The sequence below is a fragment of the Trachypithecus francoisi genome, unplaced genomic scaffold (assembly GCF_009764315.1).
Source record: "Trachypithecus francoisi isolate TF-2019V2 unplaced genomic scaffold, Tfra_2.0 Lachesis_group0, whole genome shotgun sequence".
Lineage (NCBI taxonomy): Eukaryota > Metazoa > Chordata > Mammalia > Primates > Cercopithecidae > Trachypithecus > Trachypithecus francoisi.
Window position 1 is genome coordinate 151,325,008 of NW_022681453.1, and position 25,489 is coordinate 151,350,496.

A 25,489-nucleotide genomic window follows, 5' to 3' on the forward strand; every position below is an offset into this window, starting at 1 on the left:
CCCACCAACAGTGTAAAAGTGTTCCTATTTCTCCACATCCTCTCCAACACCTGTTGTTTCCTGACTTCTTAATGATTGCCATTCTAACTGGTGTGAGATGGTATCTCATTGTAGTTTTGATTTGCATTTCTCTGATGGCGAGTGATGACGAGCATTTTTTCATGTGTCTGTTGGCTGTATGGATGTCTTCTTTTGAGAAATGTCTGTTCATATCCTTTCCCCACTTTTTGATGGGGTTGTTTGTTTTTTTCTTGTATATTTGTTTGAGTTCTTTGTAGATTCTGGATATTAGCCCTTTGTCAGATGAGTAGGTTGCAAAAATTTTTTCCCATTCTGTAGGTTGCCTGTTCACTCTGATGGTAGTTTCTTTTGCTGTGCAAAAGCTCTTTAGTTTAATTAGATCCCATGTGTCAATTTTTGCTTTTGCTGCCGTTGCTTTTGGTGTTTTAGACATGAAGTCCTTGCCCATGCCTATGTCCTGAATGGTACTACCTAGATTTTCTTCTAGGGTTTTTATGGTATTAGGTCTAACATTTAAGTCTCTAATCCATCTTGAATTAATTTTCGTATAAGGGGTAAGGAAAGGATCCAGTTTCAGCTTTCTACTTATGGCTAGCCAATTTTCCCAGCACCATTTATTAAATAGGGAATCCTTTCCCCATTTCTTGTTTCTCTCAGGTTTGTCAAAGATCAGATGGCTGTAGATGTGTGGTATTATTTCTGAGGACTCTGTTCTGTTCCATTGGTCTATATCTCTGTTGTGGTACCAGTACCATGCTGTTTTGGTTACTGTAGCCTTGTAGTATAGTTTGAAGTCAGGTAGCGTGACGCCTCCAGCTTTGTCCTTTTGACTTAGGATTGTCTTGGCAATGCGGGCCCTTTTTTGGTTCCATATGAACTTTAAAGCAGTTTTTTCCAATTCTGTGAAGAAAGTCATTGGTAGCTTGATGGGGATGGCATTAAATCTATAAATAACCTTGGGCAGTATGGCCATTTTCACGATATTGATTCTTCCTATCCATGAGCATGGTATGTTCTTCCATTTGTTTGTGTCCTCTTTGATTTCACTGAGCAGTGGTTTGTAGTTCTCCTTGAAGAGGTCCTTTACATCCCTTGTAAGCTGGATTCCTAGGTATTTTATTCTCTTTGAAGCAATTGTGAATGGAAGTTCATTCCTGATTTGGCTCTCTGCTTGTCTGTTACTGGTGTATAAGAATGCTTGTGATTTTTGCACATTAATTTTGTATCCTGAGACTTTGCTGAAGTTGCTTATCAGCTTAAGGAGATTTTGGGCTGAGACGATGGGGTTTTCTAAATATACAATCATGTCATCTGCAAACAGGGACAATTTGACTTCTTCTTTTCCTAACTGGATACCCTTGATTTCTTTCTCTTGCCTGATTGCCCTAGCCAGAACTTCCAACACTATGTTGAATAGGAGTGGTGAGAGAGGGCATCCCTGTCTTGTGCCAGTTTTCAAAGGGACTTTTTCCAGTTTTTGCCCATTCAGTATGATATTAGCTGTGGGTTTGTCATAAATAGCTCTTATTATTTTGAGGTACGTTCCATCAATACCAAATTTATTGAGCGTTTTTAGCATAAAGGGCTGTTGAATTTTGTCAAAAGCCTTTTCTGCATCTATTGAGATAATTATGTGGTTCTTGTCTTTGGTTCTGTTTATATGCTGGATTACGTTTATTGATTTGCGAATGTTGAACCAGCCTTGCATCCCAGGGATGAAGCCCACTTGATCATGGTGGATAAGCTTTTTGATGTGCTGCTGAATCCGGTTTGCCAGTATTTTATTGAGGATTTTTGCATCGATGTTCATCAGGGATATTGGTCTAAAATTCTCTTTTTTTGTTGTGTCTCTGCCAGGCTTTGGTATCAGGATGATATTGGCCTCATAAAAGAGTTAGGGAGGATTCCCTCTTTTTCTATTGATTGAAATAGTTTCAGAAGGAATGGTACCAGCTCCTCCTTGTACCTCTGGTAGAATTCAGCTGTGAATCCATCTGGTCCTGGACTTTTTTTGGTGGGTAGGCTATTAATTGTTGCCTCAATTTCAGAGCCTGCTATTGGTCTATTCAGGGATTCAACTTCTTCCTGGTTTAGTCTTGGAAGAGTGTAAGTGTCCAGGAAATTATCCATTTCTTCTAGATTTTCTAGTTGATTTGCGTAGAGGCATTATAGTATTCTCTGATGGTTGTTTGTATTCTGTGGGGTCGGTGGTGATATCCCCTTTATCATTTTTTATTGCGTCTATTTGATTCTTCTCTCTTTTCTTCTTTATTAGTCTAGCTAGCGGTCTGTCAATTTTGTTGATCTTTTCAAAAAACCAACTCCTGGATTCATTGATTTTTTGGAGGGTTTTTTGTGTCTCTATCTCCTTCAGTTCTGCTCTGATCTTAGTTATTTCTTGCCTTCTGCTAGCTTTTGAATGTGTTTGCTCTTGCCTCTCTAGTTCTTTTAATTGTGATGTTAGAGTGTCAATTTTAGATCTCTCCTGCTTTCTCTTGTGGGCATTTAGTGCTATAAATTTCCCTCTACACACTGCTTTAAATGTGTCCCAGAGATTCTGGTATGTTGTATCTTTGTTCTCATTGGTTTCAAAGAACATCTTTATTTCTGCTTTCATTTCGTTATGTACCCAGTAGTCATTCAGGAGCAGGTTGTTCAGTTTCCATGTAGTTGAGCGGTTTTGATTGAGTTTCTTAGTCCTGAGTTCTAGTTTGATTGCACTGTGGTCTGAGAGACAGTTTGTTATAATTTCAGTTCTTGTACATTTGCTGAGGAGTGCTTTACTTCCAATTATGTGGTCAATTTTGGAATAAGTGCGATGTGGTGCTGAGAAGAATGTATATTCTGTTGATTTGGGGTGGAGAGTTCTATAGATGTCTATTAGGTCCGCTTGGTGCAGAGATGAGTTCAATTCCTGGATATCCTTGTTAACTTTCTGTCTGGTTGATCTGTCTAATGTTGACAGTGGAGTGTTGAAGTCTCCCATTATTATTGTATGGGAGTTTAAGTCTCTTTGTAGGTCTCTAAGGACTTGCTTTATGAATCTGGGTGCTCCTGTATTGGGTGCATATATATTTAGGAGAGTTAGCTCTTCCTGTTGAATTGATCCCTTTACCATTATGTAATGGCCTTCTTTGTCTCTTTTGATCTTTGATGGTTTAAAGTCTGTTTTATCAGAGACTAGGATTGCAACCCCTGCTTTTTTTTGTTCTCCATTTGCTTGGTAGATCTTCCTCCATCCCTTTATTTTGAGCCTATGTGTGTCTCTGCATGTGAGATGGTCTCCTGAATACAGCAGACTGATGGGTCTTGACTCTTTATCCAGTTTGCCAGTCTGTGTCTTTTAATTGGAGCATTTAGTCCATTGACATTTAAGGTTAATATTGTTATGTGTGAACTTGATCCTGTCATTATGATATTAACTGGTTATTTTGCTCGTTAGTTGATGCAGTTTCTTCCTAGCCTCGATGGTCTTTACATTTTGGCATGTTTTTGCAATGGCTGGTACCGGTTGTTCCTTTCCATGTTTAGGGCTTCCTTCAGGGTCTCTTGTAAGGCAGGCCTGGTGGTGACAAAATCTCTAAGCATTTGCTTATCTGTAAAGGATTTTATTTCTCCTTCACTGATGAAGCTTAGTTTGGCTGGATATGAAATTCTGGGTTTAAAATTCTTTTCTTTAAGAACGTTGAATATTGGCCCCCACTCTCTTCTGGCTTGTAGAGTTTCTGCCAGAAACTTGTAGAGGTCTGCTGTTATTCTGATGGGCTTCCCTTTGTGGGTAACCCGACCTTTCTCTCTGGCTGCCCTTAAGATTTTTTCCTTCATTTCAACTTTGGTGAATCTGGCAATTATGTGTCTTGGAGTTGCTCTTCTGGAGGAGTATCTTTGTGGCGTTCTCTGTATTTCCTGAATTTGAATGTTGGCCTGCCCTACTAGGTTGGGGAAGTTCTCCTGGATGATATCCTGAAGAGTGTTTTCCAACTTGGTTCCATTTTCCCCCTCACTTTCAGGCACCCCAATCAGACGTAGATTTGGTCTTTTTACATAATCCCATACTTCTTGCAGGCTTTGTTCATTTCTTTTTCTTCTTTTTTCTTTTGGTTTCTCTTCTCGCTTCATTTCATTCATTTGATCCTCAATCGCTGATACTCTTTCCTCCAGTTGATCGAGTCGGTTACCGAAGCTTGTGCATTTGTCACGTATTTCTCGTGTCATGGTTTTCATCTCTGTCATTTCGTTTATGATCTTCTCTGCATTAATTAGTCTAGCTGTCAATTCTTCCACTTTTTTTTCAAGATTTTTAGTTTCTTTGCGCTGGGTACGTAATTCCTCCTTTAGCTCTGAGAGGTTTGATGGACTGAAGCCTTCTTCTCTCATCTCGTCAAAGTCATTCTCTGACCAGCTTTGATCCGTTGCTGGCGATGGGCTGCGCTCCTTTGCAGGGGGAGATGCGCTCTTATTTTTTGAATTTCCAGCTTTTCTGCCCTGCTTCTTCCCCATCTTTGTGGTTTTATCTGTCTCTGGACTTTGATGATGGTGACGTACTGATGGGGTTTTGGTATAGGTGTCCTTCCTGTTTGATAGTTTTCCGTCTGACAGTCAGAAGGACTGTCTGTTGGTCTGTTAGAGATTGCTTGAGGTCCACTCCAGACCCTGTTTGCCTGGGTATCAGCAGCAGAGGTTGCCGAAGATAGAATATTGCTGAACAGCGAGTGTACCTGTCTGATTCTTTCTTTGGAAGTTTCCTCTCAGGGGTGACTCCACCCTGTGAGGTGTGGGGTATCAGACTGCCCCTAGTGGGGGATGTCTCCCAGCTAGGCTACTCAGGGGTCAGGGACCCACCTGAGCAGGCAGTCTGTCCGTTCTCAGATCTCAACCTCCGCGTTAGGAGATCCACGGCTCTCCCCAAAGCTGTCAGACAGAGTCGTTCGGGTCTGCAGCGGCCCCGCTCTTTCCCCTAATGGACTGCAGCTGTGCGCTGTCCGCAGCGGTAGAGTCTACAGAGACAGGCAGGCTTCCTTGAGCTGCTGTGAGCTCCACCCAGTTCGAGCTTCCCAGCGGCTTTGTTTACCTACTTAAGCCTCGGCAATGGCGGGCGCCCCTCCCCCAGCCTCGCTGCTGCCTTGCTGATAGATCGCCGCAGACGGCTGTGTTAGCAGTGAGGGAGGCTCCGTGGGCGTGGGACCCTCCCGGCCAGGTGTGGGATATATTCTCCTGGTGTGCCTGTTTCCTTAAAGCGCAGTATTGGGGTGGGAGTTACCCGATTTTCCAGGTGTTGTGTGTCTCAGTTCCCCTGGCTAGGAAAAGGGATTTCCTTCCCCCTTGCGCTTCCAGGTGAGGCGATGCCTCGCCCTGCTTCAGCTCACGCTGGTCAGGCTGCAGCAGCTGACCCGCACCGATTGTCCGGCACTCCCTAGAGAGATGACCCCAGTACCTCAGTTGAAAATGCAGAAATCACCGGTCTTCTGTGTCGCTCGCGCTGGGAGTTGGAGACTGGAGCTGTTCCTATTCCAATTTTTTTTTTTTATTACTGTTTCAATCTTGCTGCTTGTTACTGGTCTGTTCAGAGTATCTCATTCTTCCTGATTCAAGCTAGGTGGGTTGTATCTTTCCAGGAATTTATCCATCTCCTCTAGGTTTTCTAGTTTATGTGTGTAAAGGTGTTCATAGTAGCCTTGAGTGATCTTTTGTGGTTCTGTGGTGTCAATTGTAATATCTCCCATTTCATTTCTAATTGCTTATTTGGATTTCTCTCTTCTAGATTAATATTTGTAATGGTCTATCAATTTTATTTATTTTTTCAAAGAACCAGCTTTTTGTTTCATTTGTCTTTTTTTTTCTTTTTTTTTGAGACGGAGTCTCACTCTGTTGCCTAAGATAGAGTGTAGTGGTGCACTCGGCTCACTGCAAGCTCCGCCTCCTGGGTTCACGCCATTCTCCTGCCTCAGCCTCCCGAGTAGCTGGGATTACAGGCGCCTGCCACCACACCCGGCTAATTTTTTGTATTTTTTTTAGTAGAGATGGGGTTTCACTGTGTTAGCCAGGATGGTCTTGATCTCCTGACCTCATGATCTGCCCACCTTGGCCTCCCAAAGTGCTAGGATTAAAGGCATGAGCCTCCGTGCCCGGCCTGTTTCATTTGTCTTTTGTATTTTTGTTTTTTCAGTTGCAATTCCATTTAGTTCTGCTCTGATCTTATTTCCTTTATTCTGCTGGGTTTGAGTTTGATTTGTTCTTGTTTCTCTAGTTTATTGAGGTATGACATTAGATTGTCTATTTGTGCTCTTTCAGACTTTTTGATGTAGGCATTTAGGGCTATGAGCTTTCCTCTTAGCATCACCTTTGCTGTATCCCAGAGGTTTTGATAGGTCATGTCACTATTGTTGTTCAGTTTGAATAATTTTTTAATTTCCATCTTGATTTTAAATTTGACCCAATCGTCATTCAGAAGCAGGTTATTTAATTTCCATGTATTTACATGGTTTTGAAGGTTCCTTTTGGAGTTGATTTTCAGTTTTATTCCACTGTGGTCTGAGAGACTGCTTGATATAATTTTAATTTTCTTAAATTTATTGAGGTTTGTTTTGTGGCCTATCATATGGTCTATCTTGGAGAAAGTTCCACGTGCTGATGAATAGAATGAATATTCTGCAGTTTTGGGGTAGAATGTTATGTAAACATCTGTTAAGTCCATTTGTTCCAGGGTATAGTTTAAATCCATTGTTTCTTTGTTGACTTTCTGTCTTGATGACCTGTCTAGTGCTGTAAGTGGAGTATTGAAATCCCCCACTATTAATTGTGCTGTTGTCTATCTCATTTCTTAGGTCTGGTAGTAATTGTCATATAAACTTGGGAGCTCCAGTGTTAAGTGCATATATATTTAGGATTGTGATATTTTCCTATTGGACAAGGCCTTTTGTCATTATGTAATATCCCTCTTTGTCTTTTTAAACTATAGTTAAAGTTTGTTTTGTCTGATATAAAAATAGCTATTCCTCCTTGCTTTTGGTGTCCATTTGCATGGAATGTCTTTTTCCACCCCTTTACCTTAAGTTTATGTGAATCCTTATGTGTTAGGTGGGTCTCTTGCAGGCAGCAAATAGTTTGTTGATGGATTCTTATCCATTCTGCAATTCTGCATCTTTTAAGTGGAGCATTTAGACTATTTACATTCAATGTTAGTATTGAGATATGAGGTACTGTTCCATTCATTGTGCTATTTGTTGCCTGTATACCTTGGGTTTTTTTTTTTAATTGTATTTTTATTGTATAGGTCCTGTGAGACTGATGCTTTAAAGAGGATCTGTTTTGATGTGCTTCCAGGATGTTTTCAAGATTTAGAGCTCCTTTTAGCAGTTCTTATAGTGCTGGCTTGGTAGTGGTGAATTCACTCAACATTTGTCTGAAAAAAACCATATCTTTCTTTCATTTGTGAAGCTTAGTTTCGCCAGATACAAAATTTTTGGGTGATAATTGTTTTGTTTAAGAAGACTGAAGATAAGGCCCCAGTCCCTTCTAACTTGTAGGGTTTCTTCTGAGAAATCTGCTGTTAATCTGATAGATTTTCCTTTGCAGGTTACCTGGTGCTTTTGCCTCATAGCTCTTAAGATTCTTTCCTTCATTTTAACTTTTGATAACCTGATGACAGTGTGCCTAGGCGATGATCTTTTTGCGATGAATTTCCCAGGTGTTCTTTGAGCTTCTTGTATTTGGATGTCTAGGTCTTTAGCAAGGCTGGGGAAGTTTTCCTCAATTATTCCCCCAAATATGTTTTCCAAACTCTTAGATTTCTCTTATTCCACAAGAATGCCAATTATTCTTAGGTTTGGTTGTTTAACATAGTCCCAGACTTCTTGGAGGCTTTGTTCATTTTTTCCTTATTCTTTTTTCTTTATGTTTGTTGGACTGGATGAATTTGAAAACCTTGTCTTCGAGCTCTAAAGTTCTTTCTTCTGCTTGTTCGATTCTATTGCTGAGACTTTCCAGAGCATTTTGTATTTCTCTAAGTGCATCCATTGTTTCCTGAAGTTTTGATTGTTTTTTATTTATGCTATCTATTTCACTGAAGGTTTCTCCCTTCATTTTTGTTGTTGTTGTTGTTTCTTTGTTTGTTTGGTTTTTCTTTTTTTTTAGTAGAGGTGGGGTTTCACCATGTTGCTCAGGCTGGCCTTGAACTCCTGGCCTCAAGTGATCCACCCACCTCAGCCTCCCAAAGTGCTAGGATTACAGGTATGAGCCACCATTCCTGGCCTCCCTTCATTTCCTCTATCATTTTTTTGATTTCTTTAAATTGGGCTTCACCTTTCTCTGGTGCCTCTTTGATTAGCTTAATAACTGACCTTCTGAATTCTTTTTCAGGTAAATCAGGGATTTCATCTTGGTTTGGATCCATTGCTGGTGAGCTAGTGTGATTTTTTGGTGGGGGCGATTAAAGAGCCTTGTTTTGTCATATTACCGGAATTGTTTTTCTGGTTCCTTCTCATTTGGGTAGGCTATGTCTGAGGGAAGATCTAGGGCTCAAGGCTGCTGTTCAGGTTCATTTGTCCCATGGGGTGTTCCCTTAATGTTGTACTCTCCCCCTTTTCCTAGGGATGTGGCTTCCTGCGAGCCAAGCTATAGTGACTGTTACCTCTCTTCTGGATCTAGCCACCCAGCAAGTCTATCAGGCTCTGGGCTGGTACTGGGGGTTGTCTGCACTGAGTCCTATGATGTGAACCATCTGCAGGTCTCTCAAGGCTGTGTGTGTGTGTGTGTGTGTAAAAAAGATATATATATATATTTTTTGTTTGTGTTTTGAGATGGAGTCTTCCTGTGTCGCCAGGCTGGAGTGCAGTGGTACGATCTTGGCTCACTGCAACATCTGCCTCCTGGGTTCAAGTGATTCTCCTGCCTCAGCCTCCTGAGTAGCTGGGATTACAGGCATGTACCACTACGCCCAGCTAATTTTTTTATTTTTAGTAGAGACGGGGTTTCACTGTGTTGTCCAGGATGGTCTCAATCTCTTGACCTCGCGATCTGCCCGTCTTGGCCTTCTAAAGTGCTGGGATTACAGGTGTGAGCCACTGCGCCCAGCCTCTTTTTCTTTTTTTTTTTTTTGAGATGGAGTCTCGCACCATTGTTCTGGCTGGAATGCAATGGCGCAATCTCGGCTCACTGCAAACTCTGCCTCCCGGGTTCAAGTGATTCTCCTGCCTCAGCCTCCTGAGTAGCTGGGATTATAGGCGCCCGCCACCATGCCCAGCTAATTTTCTGTATTTTTAGTAGAGACGGGGTTTCACCATGTTGATCAAGCTGGTCTTGAACTCCTGACCTCGTGATCTGCCTGCCTCAGCCTCCCAAAGTGCTGGGATTAGAGGCATGGGCCACCATACCCGGCCGAGGCTGTATATTTTTTTAACAACCGGTTTGTGATTTGAAATTGGCATAAGATTCCTGTTGTCACACATGCAATTAATTCAAAGGTACGGACATGTAACTATTGGATAAGTTTGTTGTCACGTTTATTAATCTGATTTTAAAAGATAGATCTGTTATTTGGGCAAGAATGGAATGAAGCTCAATAAGTGCTCCTTCCTTCCTGTCTTCTTCCCAGAGGGTCTTGCTGTGTGGCCCAGGCTAGAGTGCAGTGGCACGATCATAGCTCATTGCAGCCTCAACTTTCTGGGCTCCAGCAATCCTCCCACCTCAATTTTCTGAGTAGCTGGAACCAGAAGCGCAGGCCACCACACCTGGCTAACTTTTTAGTTTTTTTGTAGACAAGGGGTCGCACTGTGTTGCCCAGTTTGGCCTTGAACTCCCGGATTCAAGTGCCCCCCGACACCTTGACCTCCCAAAGTGCTAGAATTAGAGGCCTGAGTCATCGTACCCTGCCAAATAATTTATTTTTAACCAAACTTTTAAATTATTATTACCATTATAGAGTTGCTATTGTCTTCCACTTTTAAAAGGTAATGGAGGAGAAACTGGAAATTATGCCTCTTGATTAATTCCTATTGCTTCCCATAATCATATAGAAAAATCTAAATTGTGCCTTTAAAGTTTTAGGTTTTTAAGAGAATACATAAATTTGCTTCAGAGTACCTTATATTTGGGGGAAATACTCCCTATCCTGTTCAGGCTGGTATGTTCCATCCCTGTCTCAGCCAACACTTTAACTCCTGAAATTTCCTAAATAAAACTTTCTCATAATTCAAAGTCTTTGTTAGATCTTCTCTAAGAGGCCTTAGCAGACTGTCTTTTCAAACATTTTCATGTATTTACTTCAAAACAGTTGAAAATCTATTGCGTTTGTTTTCTGTCTTATCTCTAGTAGATGGTAAATCTTCCTCATTTTGTAATCTTTAATACAGTTCCAAGTTTGTTTATTTGGTGGAATGTCAAGATTGTTCATTGTAAATTTGTGGCCAGTGAACAGTGGCACATATTTGTATTTATGCGTGTGTACTTACACTATCTGTAGTGCAGCACAATTTTTAGTTAGTAGCAGAAAAACACTAACCCTGATGTACCCAAAATTTCGTGTTTGAGGGAAAAAGTTTAGATGGCTCAGAACTATGTCGCACATGTGATAGAGCAGGAAAGCAAGCGAGATAGAGCGCCATGGAGATACAGCTTCACTTTAATCCGAGACATTTGCGAGTTGCTGGACTTAGGTGATTCTTCATCCAGAGGACTCCCGTAGGGGCTGGATTCATTTCTAAGACTGGGAATCCCAACCTACTTTAGTAGATAATCCTAGGAGGCCTTTCAAAGTGCTGGGGGTTGGGGGACTGTTCCTACTTCAAACTAAGCCAATGTGGCAACTGCACCCTGTTCTTCAGAAGTCTTTTTGGATCATCTCAGATGCAGAAATCCTCTCTTACCTCTCTGATACACTTTTGGTTGTTTTTAAGAGACAGCATCTTGCTGTGTCACCCAGTCCTCCCACCTTAGCCTCCCAAGTAGCTAGGAGTACAGGTGCACACCACCACACCCATCTAATTAAAAAAAAAAATTGAGGGCTGGACCCAGTGGCTCATGCCTATAATCCCAGCACCTTGGGAGGCCAAGGTGGGCAGATTGTTTGAGGTCAGGAGTTTGAGACCAGCCTGGCCAACATGGTGAAACCCTGTCTCTACTAAAAACACACAAAAAAGCTAGCCAGGCGTGGTGACACAAACCTGTCATCCCAGCTACTCAGGAGGCTGAGGCATGAGAATCACTTGAACCCGGGAGGCAGAGGTTGCGGTGAGCCGAGATCGTGCAACTACACTCCAGCCTGGGAGACAGAGTGAGACTCCGTCTCAAAAGAAAATTAAAATTTTGTAGCAAGAGTCTATGTTGCCCAGGCTGATCTCAAACTCCTGGCCTCAAGCAGTCCTCCCACCTTGGCCTCCCAAGGTGCTGAGATTATAGGCATGAGCCACTGTGCCTGGCCTGGTACACTCTTTATCCAGCATAAATTGGGGTATTTTAACATCATCTATGCAGTCTATCAGTTTTTTTCTACACAGGCGATACAGAGACCAGTGGTAGAGTTATGATGAACAATAGCATCCAAGATTCAGAAGCAGCATATTACTTCAAGCAGCTTACCCAAACCACATATACAAAAGAGCAGTCATGACTTCAGTCAGAGAAGAAAAAAAAAATCCAGATTTAGATTTAGTCCTACAATAACCTAGACCCCATCTCCAGCTCTAGACTCTGCCTCTCCCTCAGTACTCTCAGGTCACATTTGCCTGTTTGTCTTCTAGGATGCCTACAGGACTGCCTGCCTCGAGTTCTTTACATTTGTTCTCTCTGCTGAACACTCATAGCACAAATATCCTTAGAGAGACCTTCCATGTCCACCCCAATACAAATAATCTCCACCCCATTTCCCAAGTCAGTCTATATCACGTTACCCTATGTTATTTCTTCTACTGCATTATCACTATCTAAAATTCCTATTTACAAATTGTCTCTCTACTAGGATATGATACATGAGGTCAGGGGACTTCATCTGTATTTTTCTCAGCTGAATCCCCGGTGTATAGCATAGTATCTGGATCAAAATAGATGATAAATTTGTGAATGGATTGATTCACCTGAATTATTTCAGCACAAACTAAATTGTAGTAATCACACAGTTGGTTTTTAATAATTATTCATATTTAAGAACACACCCTCATCTTCAAAGAAATTATCAAATACAAATTTTTTTGTTGTTTTACTAACTCATTTAGGAACTGTTTTCTGGAAAATAAGTTTATGCTAGATTAATTTTCAAGGCTGAATATTTTTCTTCAAATGAAATAAATACAAACACATTTCTATATACACAGCATTTTTATTAAATATACTCTGTGAGAAAAAGAACACCCTAAAAGTGCCAGATTTCATGTAAATCCAATAACTTAGTAAATACAATGGTGAAAAAAAAATTAGAGGGAAACATAATTTAAATAATCGTATAAAAGAGCAAGAACATATCTTAATCGTCATATAAGAAAACAATCATCAAAATATAAAAGGGAAAGAAATCTCTTTTGTAGAAGAATATATTTCAAAATTCCACCTGATCATTTCATTTAAAAAATTCTATTCTAAACACATGGGCAGTCTCACTCTTACCAACATATATGTTTAAATCAATGGTAGAAGGGGAATTTAGAATACTCATTCACACTGGAATAAAGTGACATTTTTGTTGCACAACAGAATTGCTCACTGCACTAAGAGTGGAAGATGGAGGAAGTAGATTTCTGGCTTCAATTGTTAGCGGCAGAAATGGATTAATGCTAAAAATTTAGGAAAAAAATAGGGCCAAGTTGTAGCGATTTCCAAGTAACACAAACATTAACCAAACATTGCCAATTTGTAATGGGCTACGAAAAAACAAATGAAAATACTCTACATTAATATAGCTTTCTGTTACTTTCTATTAAAGATATTCAGTGGGCATATTCTAAATTATATAGGGCTTCTATAGAGACCTAAACTAGCCAAGTATAATATGAAGCTAGCAGGATAGTGTCAACATATCTTGGGATGTTCTAGCCAATGTTTGGCTACAAGTATTTGGAAGGAGTCAAATAACTATATGCACATTCAAAATGAATACTTATAAAAAGAAATCTTAATGTATCCAATATCCACAAATTGAAAAGTGTTACACATGTTGTGGGGGAAAAACACTGATGGTTGGCTGAATGACCAATTATACATACCACTTATGAAAAGCTGGGTGATACAGGTGCAAAAAAAGATATATGCACACATGTATCTCTAATAACATCCTATCAACATATATATGTTGCATGACATAGTTAAAGCTGTATTACCAAACTAGGATATGTAAGGTATCAATGTAGTTAAAATTAAATTTTAATTAAAAAGCTGCTGCTACTTAAACAAGAGAGTGAACTTTGGGGCTTATTCAATAATTAGTTCTCATATATAAAAAGTTTGATATTAATAAACAATTCTTGTCACCAGAACATTTTAGACAGTATAGAAACTTACAGAAAAGTGTTTTTGGACCACTTTAAATAGTTGGAGGAAGCAAATAAAAAGATTAAACTGGATTATGAGTATGAATGCATTTATGATCAAAATTAACACACAAAAAAATCAAAACACATTTCACAGCAGAACCTGCAAAAACTTTTGTATTCATCTTTTCTGAACCATAAAAAAGAATTAGTCTTAATATGACTTTTAAGCAACAAAAATAATTTAATCATGAAGTATCAGCTTGATTATGAATATATTTTATTATCTTTAGCAGTTGGTAAATTAACTGTGTTATCCAAAAAGGCTGACCAGCTCTAACTAGTATGAACAGGATATTGAATTCATTAATGAATATATAACTATTTTGAACATACAAATAATCTCTGGTTTTACACACCCACTACATTTCAGTATCCTGTAAACTGTGAGGCATACAATATGTTTAATGTGGCAGAAAATCATATGAAATGATTATTTTATTCTGTTCAGTCCTTTTCCCATTAAGCATGCAAACACCGTCATAACCATCTTTGGTTTTACTTCTACAAGGTCATCAGGTAATGCATATATCCGGGCACCGATCTTCCGAGCAACTGAAATGGCATATCTTGAAGAGACAAGAAAAATATCTTGGTGTTATCCACTGTGTTTTCACTTAACATATTTTAACAAAAGAGTGAAATATTGTGACAAGATTAGTTTTACGAAAAGGTTAAGTTTGTGAGTCTTAAATCATATTCCCCATACAAGTTATATTTAAAAATATGAATTTTAAGGGCATAGTAACCTTTCCTATAAGGATTTTGGAGAATTAAAGGGCCACTGTGTTCTAATATAAACCATAAAGGCTTACTTAGCATTGTTCAGCTTGTCCTCATCAGATAAGTTTTCTCTCCTGATCATTTCTTGACGAACTGCATTTGGTGCAATGGCATCTATTAAATCTAGAACAGGTAAACTTGTGCTTATAGATTTATCCTAGAAAACAAAGCATAGATGAACATTCATAAATTTCTGACCTTTAATTTTCATTATTTTCAGACTCTTCTGATCATATAACTGAAGGCAATCTATAAATTCTTTGTACCTAACCTAACGTTCAGCTTTTCTGCAACCAGCACACATAAATAAACTATTTAAAATATACTTTTCCTTAAATCTTTACATAGAGTTGTCAGCATACCTGAATAAGGTTTGTGGACATGATAGCTCCTAAGTATGCTAACTATAGTTTCTATTCTGTAAAAAATACACATCTTTTGAAAGGGAGTAGATGAATTTTTAATTAACAATTTTTAAATTCTACTCATATATTTCTTAGACCATAAATCCCAAGGCCTTCCCTTAATATTTTTCAGAAAGAAAAATGAAATAGCGAAAGGGAACATTTACAAAGACATTGTTCTTGTTGTTTTACATGTTTTAGTTTATTTAATCCACCTTTTAAACCCTAGCATATTGATAGTAAAGGAATTCTTTTTTTAAAAAAAGATGAAGTTCCTAAGATAGCTCAAATGACTTGTTTACACAACCAGTAAATACAGAACTAGTATTTGAACCCATGACAGTCTGACTCTAAAATGCCCAACAGTCTCTCCATTTTGAAGTTACCAGCAAGGCAAGCTAAAAATGGACAACTAAATTGTAGTGAATAGTGCATTGCAGATGAAATCAGACATCCTGGTCTGAACTGATTTTTACCACTTATTAGTACTTGAACAAATTATTTGTTCTCTCTCTCAGCCTGAGTAGTGGCCACCACTGCTTGCCTACCCGGAATCGACCCACTCTTTACTTCTTCTATACAAATAGAACCCATATGTTTGCTCTATATCCATACCTCCTTCACATAGACATAAGCTTCAAGGAAAGCTGACATTCACAGTTCCAGGAGTGAATCTAAATTAACCTAGGTCAAGCATTCTCAATGCAGGCAGAGTGGTAACCTTTTTTATGTATAAAGCATACAGTGCATGAACAGGTATACAGTGTATCTCTGCATTAAAATTTCATGGGAGAGAGACAAAAAGGGAAAAAATGTCTAAAAATATTCCTTAGAGGATAATTTTCTTTTAAGGTTTCAAAACACTGGTCTAAGCCAAATAGAGGAATCCTATTCTATTACCACAGTGATTTAATTTGGGCCTATGTTATGGAAAGCCAGCAACCCCTCCTCCTGGATGTGAATGGCAGATGAAACCTCTGTCACAAGCAGCAACTATCCTATGATCAAAAGGAAAACCAGCTTTAGGGTGAAGCTGGCACATTAGATGGCAAAGCAGAGATGGGAAAAAAAAATCGAGTTCTGAATGACATTCTTCAATTATTGGTTCAACCAATCCAGAAGTCTACCCTACCTCTGGATTACTGTTATTGTGGTCAATACCTTTCCTTTCAGTTTAAACCACTTGAAATTGGGTTTCTGTTGCTTGAAGCCAGAGCACCCTTTCCTAATCTCTAAAGTAGAATGTCATAGGATTCTTAGGAATACTGAGGTGGTATAGGTGAAAGCATCTAGTATAGGCTCTAGCCAAATGCCAGTTCTTAATCAATATCTAATAAAACAATTTGAAGCCATGTGAAGAAGAGTAACCAGCTTCTTTGAACCACGATCAGCCACTTCATTTATTACTTTTTTTTTTTTTTTTTGACACGGAGTCTCACTCTGTTGCCCGGGCTGGAGTGCAGTGGCGTGATTTTGGCTCACTACAAGCTCTGCCTCCCGGGTTCTGGCCATTCTCCTGCCTCAGCCTCCTGAGTAGCTGGGACTACAGGCGCCCGCCACCATGCCTGGCTAATTTTTTTTGTATTTTTAGTAGAGACGGGGTTTCACCATGTTAGCCAGGATGGTCTCAATCTCCTGACCTCGTGATCCACCTACCTTGGTCTCCCAAAGTGCTGGGATTACAGACGTGAGGCACCGTGCCCGGCTTCATTTATTAATTTTACAAAAATGTATATTCTTACTAGGAATGTTCATTTTATGATACAGATCTTTGGGCAGGGGTAATATTCTTATTAGGAATATACATTTTATGATACCGATCTTTGGGCAGGGGTAGGGGTAAAAATAATTAGGTCCTTTAAGTCTATCTGATGCTGGTAATCTGGATCTGCTTTTCGTATCTTCTCTGTTTCTGAGAAATTATCATACCTGTTTGCTCAGTATTATAGTCTGCAGACCACCTACATGAAAATTATGTAGGGTACTTGTTAAAAGTGCAAATCTAGCTCCACTCAAACTAATGTCAGGTTATCTATGAATGAGGCTGGGAATCTACATTTTTAATAAGCTCTCTAGATGACTCTAAATGTGTACTGTATACTTTCTAAAAATAATATTTATTTCATTCTAGAATAAATTTTAATTTCTATGGGCTTATCTTTCATATACTTAATTTTTTAAAAGACAAGTGACTTAATTGTGCTATAATTTGATTCCTTATTTATATATTTGTGTTATTTTAAATATTTCATTTAGATTTAGGAAACAAGTATTTTTCCCACCCATTTTCTTATGAGTTACTTTGGGTAAAGCTTCCACTGAGTTGAATGAAAAATTTAAGTTTCTAAAGATTGTATCAGCTCTCTTATCTTCTTGTTTTTGATAAAATAGCCCTGTCTTCCAAATCCTCTAATTCATACATTATCAGCGAAAGATGTTTTACTTTTGCAAAGGGAAAGGGGTTACAGTGAAAACCCTTAGGTTAGTATATAAATACATTTCCATTATTTTTCCTTTTATTTCCTTAATCATAAAGAAGTGGCCTCAGCAAAAAGAATTTCATTATCTTAATCTATAATTTTCTAGAGCTTGATTTTCAAGATAATGATTTTTCCTTTTATTTGATACATATTAGAACATTTCATTCCACTGCTGTTTCTGTCATTTTATTTATTTATTTTTTTTGAGACGGAGTCTTGCTCTGTCGTCCAGGCTGGAGTGCAGTGGCCGGATCTCAGCTCACTGCAAGCTCCGCCTCCCGGGTTCACGCCATTCTCCGGCCTCAGCCTCCGGAGTAGCTGGGACTACAGGCGCCCGCCACCTCGCCCGGCTAGTTTTTTGTATTTTTTAGTAGAGACAGGGTTTCACCGTGTTAGCCAGGATGGTCTCGATCTCCTGACCTCGTGATCCACCCGTCTCGGCCTCCCAAAGTACTGGGATTACAGGCTTGAGCCACCGTGCCCGGCCCCTCTGTCATTTTAAAAAATAAAAGTGGAAAGGCCGGGCATGGTGGTTCACACCTGTAATCCCAACACTTTGGGGGAGGCCAAGGCAGGCAGATCATGAGGTAAGGAGATTGAGACCATTCTGGCTAACACAGTGAAACCCCATCTCTACTAAAAATACAAAAAATTAGTTGGGCGTGGTGGCAGGTGCCTGTAGTCCCAGCTACTCAGGAGGCTGACCCTGGGAGGCGGAGGTTGAAGTGAGCTGAGATTGCGCCACTGCACTCCAGCCTGGGCAACAGAGCAAGACTCCATCTCAAAAAAATTAAATAAATAAATAAATAAATGTAGAAGAACAGTGATGTGGCCACCAGACTCCCCTGCCCCGCCACATATGATGCCCTTTATATATTAGCAATGCCAACAGTGTGGTATTTATGTGCCCTTAAAATATGCTAGGTACTGTTAAGCTCTTTACATTTTGTTATGTAGTTTAACAACAATCTTAGTAGATAGGGATTATTAATTTCCCCATTTTAGATATGGGGAAACTGAAGAATAGAGAAATTAATAACTTGCCCATGGTCACACAGATACTAAATGCTGAGCCAGTAGTGTATTCATCAGTAGATGTAGCCCTGCTGTTAGTATAAACTGCTAAGGTTTCTGTAAAACAGATGCCCTTCTCATGTGGTCCCACACTCCCCACTAAGCTAATTTATATAGTATTGCTGACACCCCATACTGTGATTCTTGTTTTCTTATTTGCCACCTTCCCTGAATAGTGAGCTCTTTGAGGGCACTATGTAGCCACAGCTACTAGCAAGGCAGCTGACACAGGGCAAGCTTTGAATATTTACGTAATAAATGAGCAGTATGTTACACAGCTAATCAGTAGCTCAGCCAAGAGTCAACCCAGGACCATAAAACTCCAAAGCTTGGCTTTCCACTTGTGCGTAGACAGACCTGGATATGAAACCCAGCTGTTCTGCTTAAAAGTTGTATGACAGTAGACAGTTGCTTAACTTCTCTAATGCTCACTTTTTGCTCAGTGTTTAATTAAAAGAAACAATGTGTAAAGTGCTTAACACAGTGACATAAAGGACTCAATAAGTGGTAATTATGATTATTATTTGCTGATATATCACCTTCTCTATCTTCTTAGCAAGGAAAATTTATTTTGTGGCTAAAAAGGGTAAATTTGTCTTTTCTGAAATTCCTAGTTATAGTGCTACCTTGATTATAATTAAAATGTTTTTTCTGCTAGTAACCACTTAATATAGCCTTCAAACATAATGCCTTCTGTAGTTGGAAAAAAGCCTCCCTCACCTCAACTATGTTTTAGTATTCACTGCCTCATTTCTTCACTATTTGCACTCTCTTTAAAGATTTTATCATTAAGCATATGCAAAATGCCAAGCACTTTTGCGATGTTTCTGCCACCTCAGTTCTAAGTAGAGCCAAACTCTCAAGTCGGCTGTTCTCTATGGTTGCTCTCCCTTAAAAGGTTTATGCACTCCCATTTCTCAACTCTTTTATTCAACTGATCACCAAGTCTGTCTTTCCAGTTTTAATATCTCCTTTCACCACCCCCATTTTCCTAAAATTACCTCAAATTCAAGCCTAAAACTGAATTCATCACCTTTTCCAGGAAGCAGCTGTACCTCATGACATCCCCATTTCTATTAGTGTTATCTGTTTTCCAGTTACCCCGTACCCAAAACATCAAGAGTTTTGGCTCTTCCCTCCCCTCTTCTTCCCCAAATCAGGAAGCCAAATCCTAGTTCTTCTTTTGCAATAACTTATAGCTTTCTAATCTTACCATTTCCATTCCCAGCCCCAACCCCCTTATTACTTCACACCTTGAGTACTGCCTTGGATTCTTCTGCACTGTCCTTGCAGTTACACTATTCTCCCTCCCCTGTTCACCACATTCAGATTAGTATTCCTAAAATAATTGCCTTTCTTATTACCCCCTTTACTCAATATCCTTTATTTAGGCCAAAATCCTCCACAATCTTGACCCAATTTATGTCTTGCACAGCATCCCTTAGGAACCATCCTATTTCTCCTAACTTTCTGAGACATGCCTTTATTCAAGACGGACCCTTCTAAGTTTGTTATCCCCCTTTCTCTCCACCAATTCAAATCCTCCCGCCATCTATGATGTTCAAATCCAGCAGTCTTTATCGGCTCTTCACTGACCATTCAATTGGAAATGATCACACTTTTCATCCACAATATTAGTTGTATTACTTGAATTTTGTCATTTACTGTATAGTATTGTTACCCTCTCAGTTATACAATCTTTGTCTTTAAAATAAATGGTGAACACTCTGAGGGCCAAATTAATTTCCTATACTTTATACCCTTTTCTTTACTTAGAAAAGTTACTTAATAGGAGCTCAATAAATATTAATTTGCTCCTAAATATATTCTATTGTATTAGCTATATACATGCTTAATATTTTCTATAAATTAATGTGCAAATGCATATAATTTCAACATAACAATTTTAAAGAATAACTGCCAATTAGAGAATTTTATGATACAATGCCCATTGCTATTTTATATTTTTGTGTTCTATGTCTAAAACACAGAGAGACAAATCATGGATTCAAAATTACTTCAAAAAAAAAAAATAAGAAGTAACAAAAACTCAGTGTCATTAGTTTCTTCCAAGATAAAAAAGGAAAAAGAAAAAAAAAAAAAGCTATTGAACTAGGACTCAGGCAACATCTCTGCCAGTATCCAGCTGTCCTGTTAAAACTGCCTTGGGCCTCAGTTTTTGGGAAACATGAGAAGATTGAATTGATAAATTTCTGACATTTCTTTCACTTTGTAATGTTGTTAAGTTAAGCATATAGAGCAAAGGCAAAGAGAGAAATAAAAATGGGTAGATATCTCTTAGGATAGCTAAGTGTTTCATCTCTTTGTACTTTATTTCAGTAAAAAAACAAATTGATTGCAGTTTTTCATACATAATAAAATCACAAACACAAGGCTCACTGAATGAACATGTACAAGCAGACATGCTTGTTTGTAGCTAACATCAGCTTGCATGCAAAAGCAAAACACAATGGAAATGCATGAAAATTAGTAGGTACGTATGTACAGATTACATTTTGAGTGCTTTATGAATCATCCACAAATGCTCGGAAGTGAGTGTTAAGTGCCATTATGAAGCCAGATGACAAGATTTTTTTTCCTACCAGTTTTCTCAATTCCCACTTGAATCGGTTTGGCTGGCTCTGTTATGCCTTGGAAATGATGTCAATACAATTCTGAGACTGCTGCTAGGGAGCACAAAACATTATAGGTCCTATATAAACAATGGCTTCTTATCTTTTTCATTTGATAACTGGATTTTTTTTGGCTCTATTCTATTTTTTAAGATTAGATTACCAGAGTCAGATAATATTAACCTGCATTTATACTTAACTGGACAACCAATCAAAAATTTAGTAATTCAAACTGAATATTTCAAGTTTACACATGCCAAATAATTAGTATGCCTAAACTCATAAATCATGTTTCTGACATACAACATTAATATAATTCTAAGCCAAACCAATGTAATTTCCAATAAAAATTCGTTTCTGGCCAGGCGCGGTGGCTCACGCCTGTAATCCCAGCACTTTGGGAAGCCGAGGTGGGCAGATCAGAAGGTCAGGAGATCGAGACCATCCTGGCTAACACGGTGAAACCCTGTCTCTACTAAAAACACACACAAAAAAATTAACCGGGCGTGATGGCGGGCGCCTGTAGTCCCAGCTACTTGGGAGGCTGAGGCAGAATGATGTGACCCGGGAGGCAGAGCTTGCAGTGAGCTGAGATCGTGCCACTGCACTCCAGCCTGGGTGACAGAGCAAGACTCCGTCTCAAAACAGAAAAAAATTCCTTCCTATACCAATGAAAAAAAAAAATTTAAGACTCTTGCTTACCTTGAAGCTGGAAATAGAAGTCTTTTTGTTTGCACTTTTAAGAGTCTGATTGACCCATTTAATAATAATTTCATCATTTACTTTTTCACCCTCTCCAAGATCTGATAACACATTCAATGTGTACCTGCAACAGAAAAGATATATATTTGAGACTGAAAAGGGTAAAATTTGCTTTAATTTATATCAATGCTTAGATAAATACTTAAGGAATAGTTCAGTTCTAATAAATATTTCTAATTTTAGTCTGGCATTTGCACCCAGTTACATTCCAAAGTTACAAACCTCATTAATCAGAAACAAAAACTACTACATGGTAGTTTTAAAACTTAAAGCAATTCCTTATGAAGCCATTTTTAAGAGGCATTAATAAAAGTGATAGTGTTTCTGGATATTGACCCATTTTTAAATAAAATATAATTTAAAAAAAACCATAATCAACAGTAAATCCTTTAAAAATTAAAATATTTTACATTGTATATTTCTTCTGTGTTCATTATTGTTCAAACATAGCTAAAAGTTTAGTTCAGATTACTTGTTGGAGGAAACAGGCAGTGTTGGTACCAACATATCAGCCTTTACCTTCTCATCAGCTGCCATACCAATGCCAGGGTAAGTGTTGAATTCCCTTCATTTAGGTCCTGCCCAGCAATGCCAACCAAGGAGAATTTGGCCTTGTTCTTCCCAAGTTCCACTGCATAGTTACAGTTTTCAATCTATAAATAAGTAAAAGTTTGGGTATAAAACAGATTTTTAAAAACATATCTCCTAAATACGCCAGCCTAGTTCAGCCATCTGAAAAACAGTTATGATGACATCTTAAATTTATATGACCAATTTCATAATAATAACCCAGGGAAAGCAAGGACATAATTATTTCCATTTTATAGTTGAAGATATTAAAGCACTGAGTGGGTTAACCTAAATAAAGGAAAAACTGGCTGGAAAGTTTTAAGATCCCCTCCTATTCTAAAAGTCTCGACTATCCAGGCCGGGCATGGTCGCTCATGCCTGTAATCCTAGCACTTTGGGAGGCCGAGGCAAGTGGATCACCTGAGGTCACGAGTTCGAGACCAGCCTGGCCAACATGAAACCTCATCTCTTTTTTTTTTTTTTTTTTTTTTTTTGAGACGGAGTCTCGCTCTGTCGCCCAGGCTGGAGTGCAGTGGCCGGATCTCAGCTCACTGCAAGCTCCGCCTCCCGGGTTTAAGCCATTCTCCTGCCTCAGCCTCCCGAGTAGCTGGGGCTACAGGCACCCGCCACCTCACCCGGCTAGTTTTTTTTTGTATTTTTTAGTAGAGACGGGGTTTCACCGTGTTAGCCAGGAGGGTCTCGATCTCCTGACCTCGTGATCCGCCCGCCTCGGCCTCCCAAAGTGCTGGGATTACAGGCTTGAGCCACCGCGCCCGGCCAGAAACCTCATCTCTACTAAAAATACAAAAATTAGCCAGGCGTGGTGGTGGGTGCCTGTAATTCCAGCTACTCAGGAGGCTGAGGCAGGAGAATCACTTGAACCTGGGAGGTGGTGGTTGCAGTGAGCCAAGATCGCGCCATTGCCTTCCAGCCTGGGCAACAGAGCAAAAACTCTGTCTCAAAAAAAAAAAAAAAAAAAAAATTCTTGACTATCCAAGACGAAATAGCTTATTAGTGGTACATCTGTGACTAAAAACCAAGGTTTCCTGCTTTCCTTTAATAGAAGTAATAGATGATGTTTTGTTCAGATTTAAATTTTTAAAAAAGAGAAGAAAGTAACTGTTTTATTAAGAATCTAACTTCATCTTCAATATTCTTTACCCAGATCTTACTCATCCTCTGAAATTCAGCTTTTGGTCCCTTTCTTCAATAAAGGCTTAACCTTAACTGTACCAGCTAATAATGATCTATCCTTTGCTTGAACTCCTAAGAATGCTTATTTTGTAATGCTTATGCACCACCTTCTACTTATACTTAGCCTTTTATGTGTTTCCTTTCAACAACTATAGTATAAGCTTGTTCTAAAGGACAAAATTTTTTTCATGCACCAATCTATCCACTTCCAGCACAATGCCCTGCCTAAAGTAAGAATCTGTGACATAAACACCTAATAAATTGTTTACCCTCCCCAACCACACACACATACTTCTTTCCAGTGATATAAGTCCAGCTGGGTCCTTTCTCTAATACTTTTTTTGTCTATCCTGGAGTCAATAGGGTTTTTTATCTCCATCATCTAGTGCTGTGTTTCTTACATCAGAACTTATAAATTCTTATGTATCTGAGTCTTTTTGCTCCAGTGAAATTATAAGCTCTCATAATCTTATCACCAGTAGGAACAAAAGTGCTTACATTAAGTACTTTTTGGAATAAACATTTAAAAGGAGAACACTATTTTTCTTTTTTTTTCTCTCTTTTTTTTTTTTTTGAGACAGAGTCTCGCTCTGTCGCCCAGGCTGAAGTGCAGTGGCCGGATCTCAGCTCACTGCAAGCTCCGCCTCCCGGGTTTACGCCATTCTCCTGCCTCAGCCTCCCGAGTAGCTGGGACTACAGGCGCCCGCCACCTCGCCCGGCTAGTTTTTTTTTTTTTGTATTTTTTAGTAGCGCCCGCCACCTTGCCCGGCTAGTTTTTTTTTTTTTTTTTGTATTTTTTAGTAGAGACGGGGTTTCACCGTGTTAGCCAGGATGGTCTCGATCTCCTGACCTTGTGATCCGCCTGTCTCGGCCTCCCTAAGTGCTGGGATTACAGGCTTGAGCCGTAATTTTCTTCCAAAAGTTAGTTAAGGCACCATTACAAAACAGTCTAACCTGAGGTACATAGATACATTTTTCCCAATAGTAAGAAAATACTTCCAGGAAATGTGAGACAGCTAATGAAAGAATTTGTACAAATATATGGTTATTGTTCTTTAAAAAAGAGAATCCAAATTTCCAAAGTTCAATTTACTACAAATAAAAATGGAAGATCTTTGAGCCTGCTATAACATCTGCCTGGCTCACTTCACAAATTAAATAAAATGTTTGATATGTATTCATTTTTTTAAAATCCAAGGAGAAGCTGGGTGTGGTGGCATGCCAGTAGTCCCAGCTACTTAGGTTGAGGCAGGAGGATCACTTAAAGGCAGGAGTTCAAGGCTGCAGTGTGCTATAATCACGCCTGTGAATAGCATGCACTCTAGCCTGGGCACCATAGTGAAACCCTATTTCTAAAAAAATTTTTAAAGAGTTTTTTAATGCAGAGATAATATTCCAAAAAGTTGTTTGGAATCATATTAAATTATAGGCTTAGACTGCTCAAAAGAAATATATGCTATAAGAATGTCGATTTTAAAAAACGGAATAGATTCCTAATTTATGGAAAATAACATTAACACTGGAATTACTTAACACTGTGTACAGAAGAGTAAAAAGCCAGCATATTTACCATGGACACCCATTTCAGTGGGAGAATTTTATAGCAAACTGCAGTAATCACATGTGTTTCAATGAAGAGCCATCTGCTTTACAGTTATACCAAAGTTCCTAAGGGAAATGATGGCGAGAAAGGAGTTCAGGTTGCTAGTATAGAGGCCTAAGAACATATTGATATGGCCAGCATTGAAAGAGAAACTGGAAACAGGTGCTAACATAAGGGAAAGCATATATTCTATTTATTGGCAATAGTTGGTTCCAAATTTGGCAGAACACTTCTAAGAGATCTAGAGAGGTACCAAACTAGAGAAAGAATAAGAAATTAGGTTCTTAGAGGTAATCCATGTGTATGGTAGTACAGGTTGAGTATCCCTAATCTGAAAATCCAAAAATCCAAAATACTCCAAACTCTAATACTTTTTGAGCACCAACACAATACTCAAAAGAAAAGCTCATAGGAGCATTTCAGATTTTCAGCTTAAGGATGTTCAACCAGT

The 25,489-nt window shown here is 39.0% G+C and overlaps 1 protein-coding gene across 3 annotated transcripts in view; it reads right to left on the reverse strand.

Annotated features, from left to right (window-relative positions):
* Positions 1–12,311: 12,311 nt before the first annotated feature.
* PLS1 (plastin 1) overlaps positions 12,312–25,489 on the reverse strand; it is a 133,379-nt gene continuing 120,201 nt past the window's right edge. For all 3 annotated transcript variants that reach the window (XM_033212415.1, XM_033212416.1, XM_033212414.1), the window contains 4 exons: positions 22,191–22,324; positions 21,612–21,735; positions 14,351–14,475; positions 12,312–14,104 (listed from right to left, as the gene is read on the reverse strand). In XM_033212415.1, the coding sequence (XP_033068306.1) occupies positions 13,969–14,104; positions 14,351–14,475; positions 21,612–21,735; positions 22,191–22,324 (519 nt within the window). In that variant the 3' untranslated portion in view covers positions 12,312–13,968. The remainder of the gene's footprint in view (positions 14,105–14,350; positions 14,476–21,611; positions 21,736–22,190; positions 22,325–25,489) is intronic.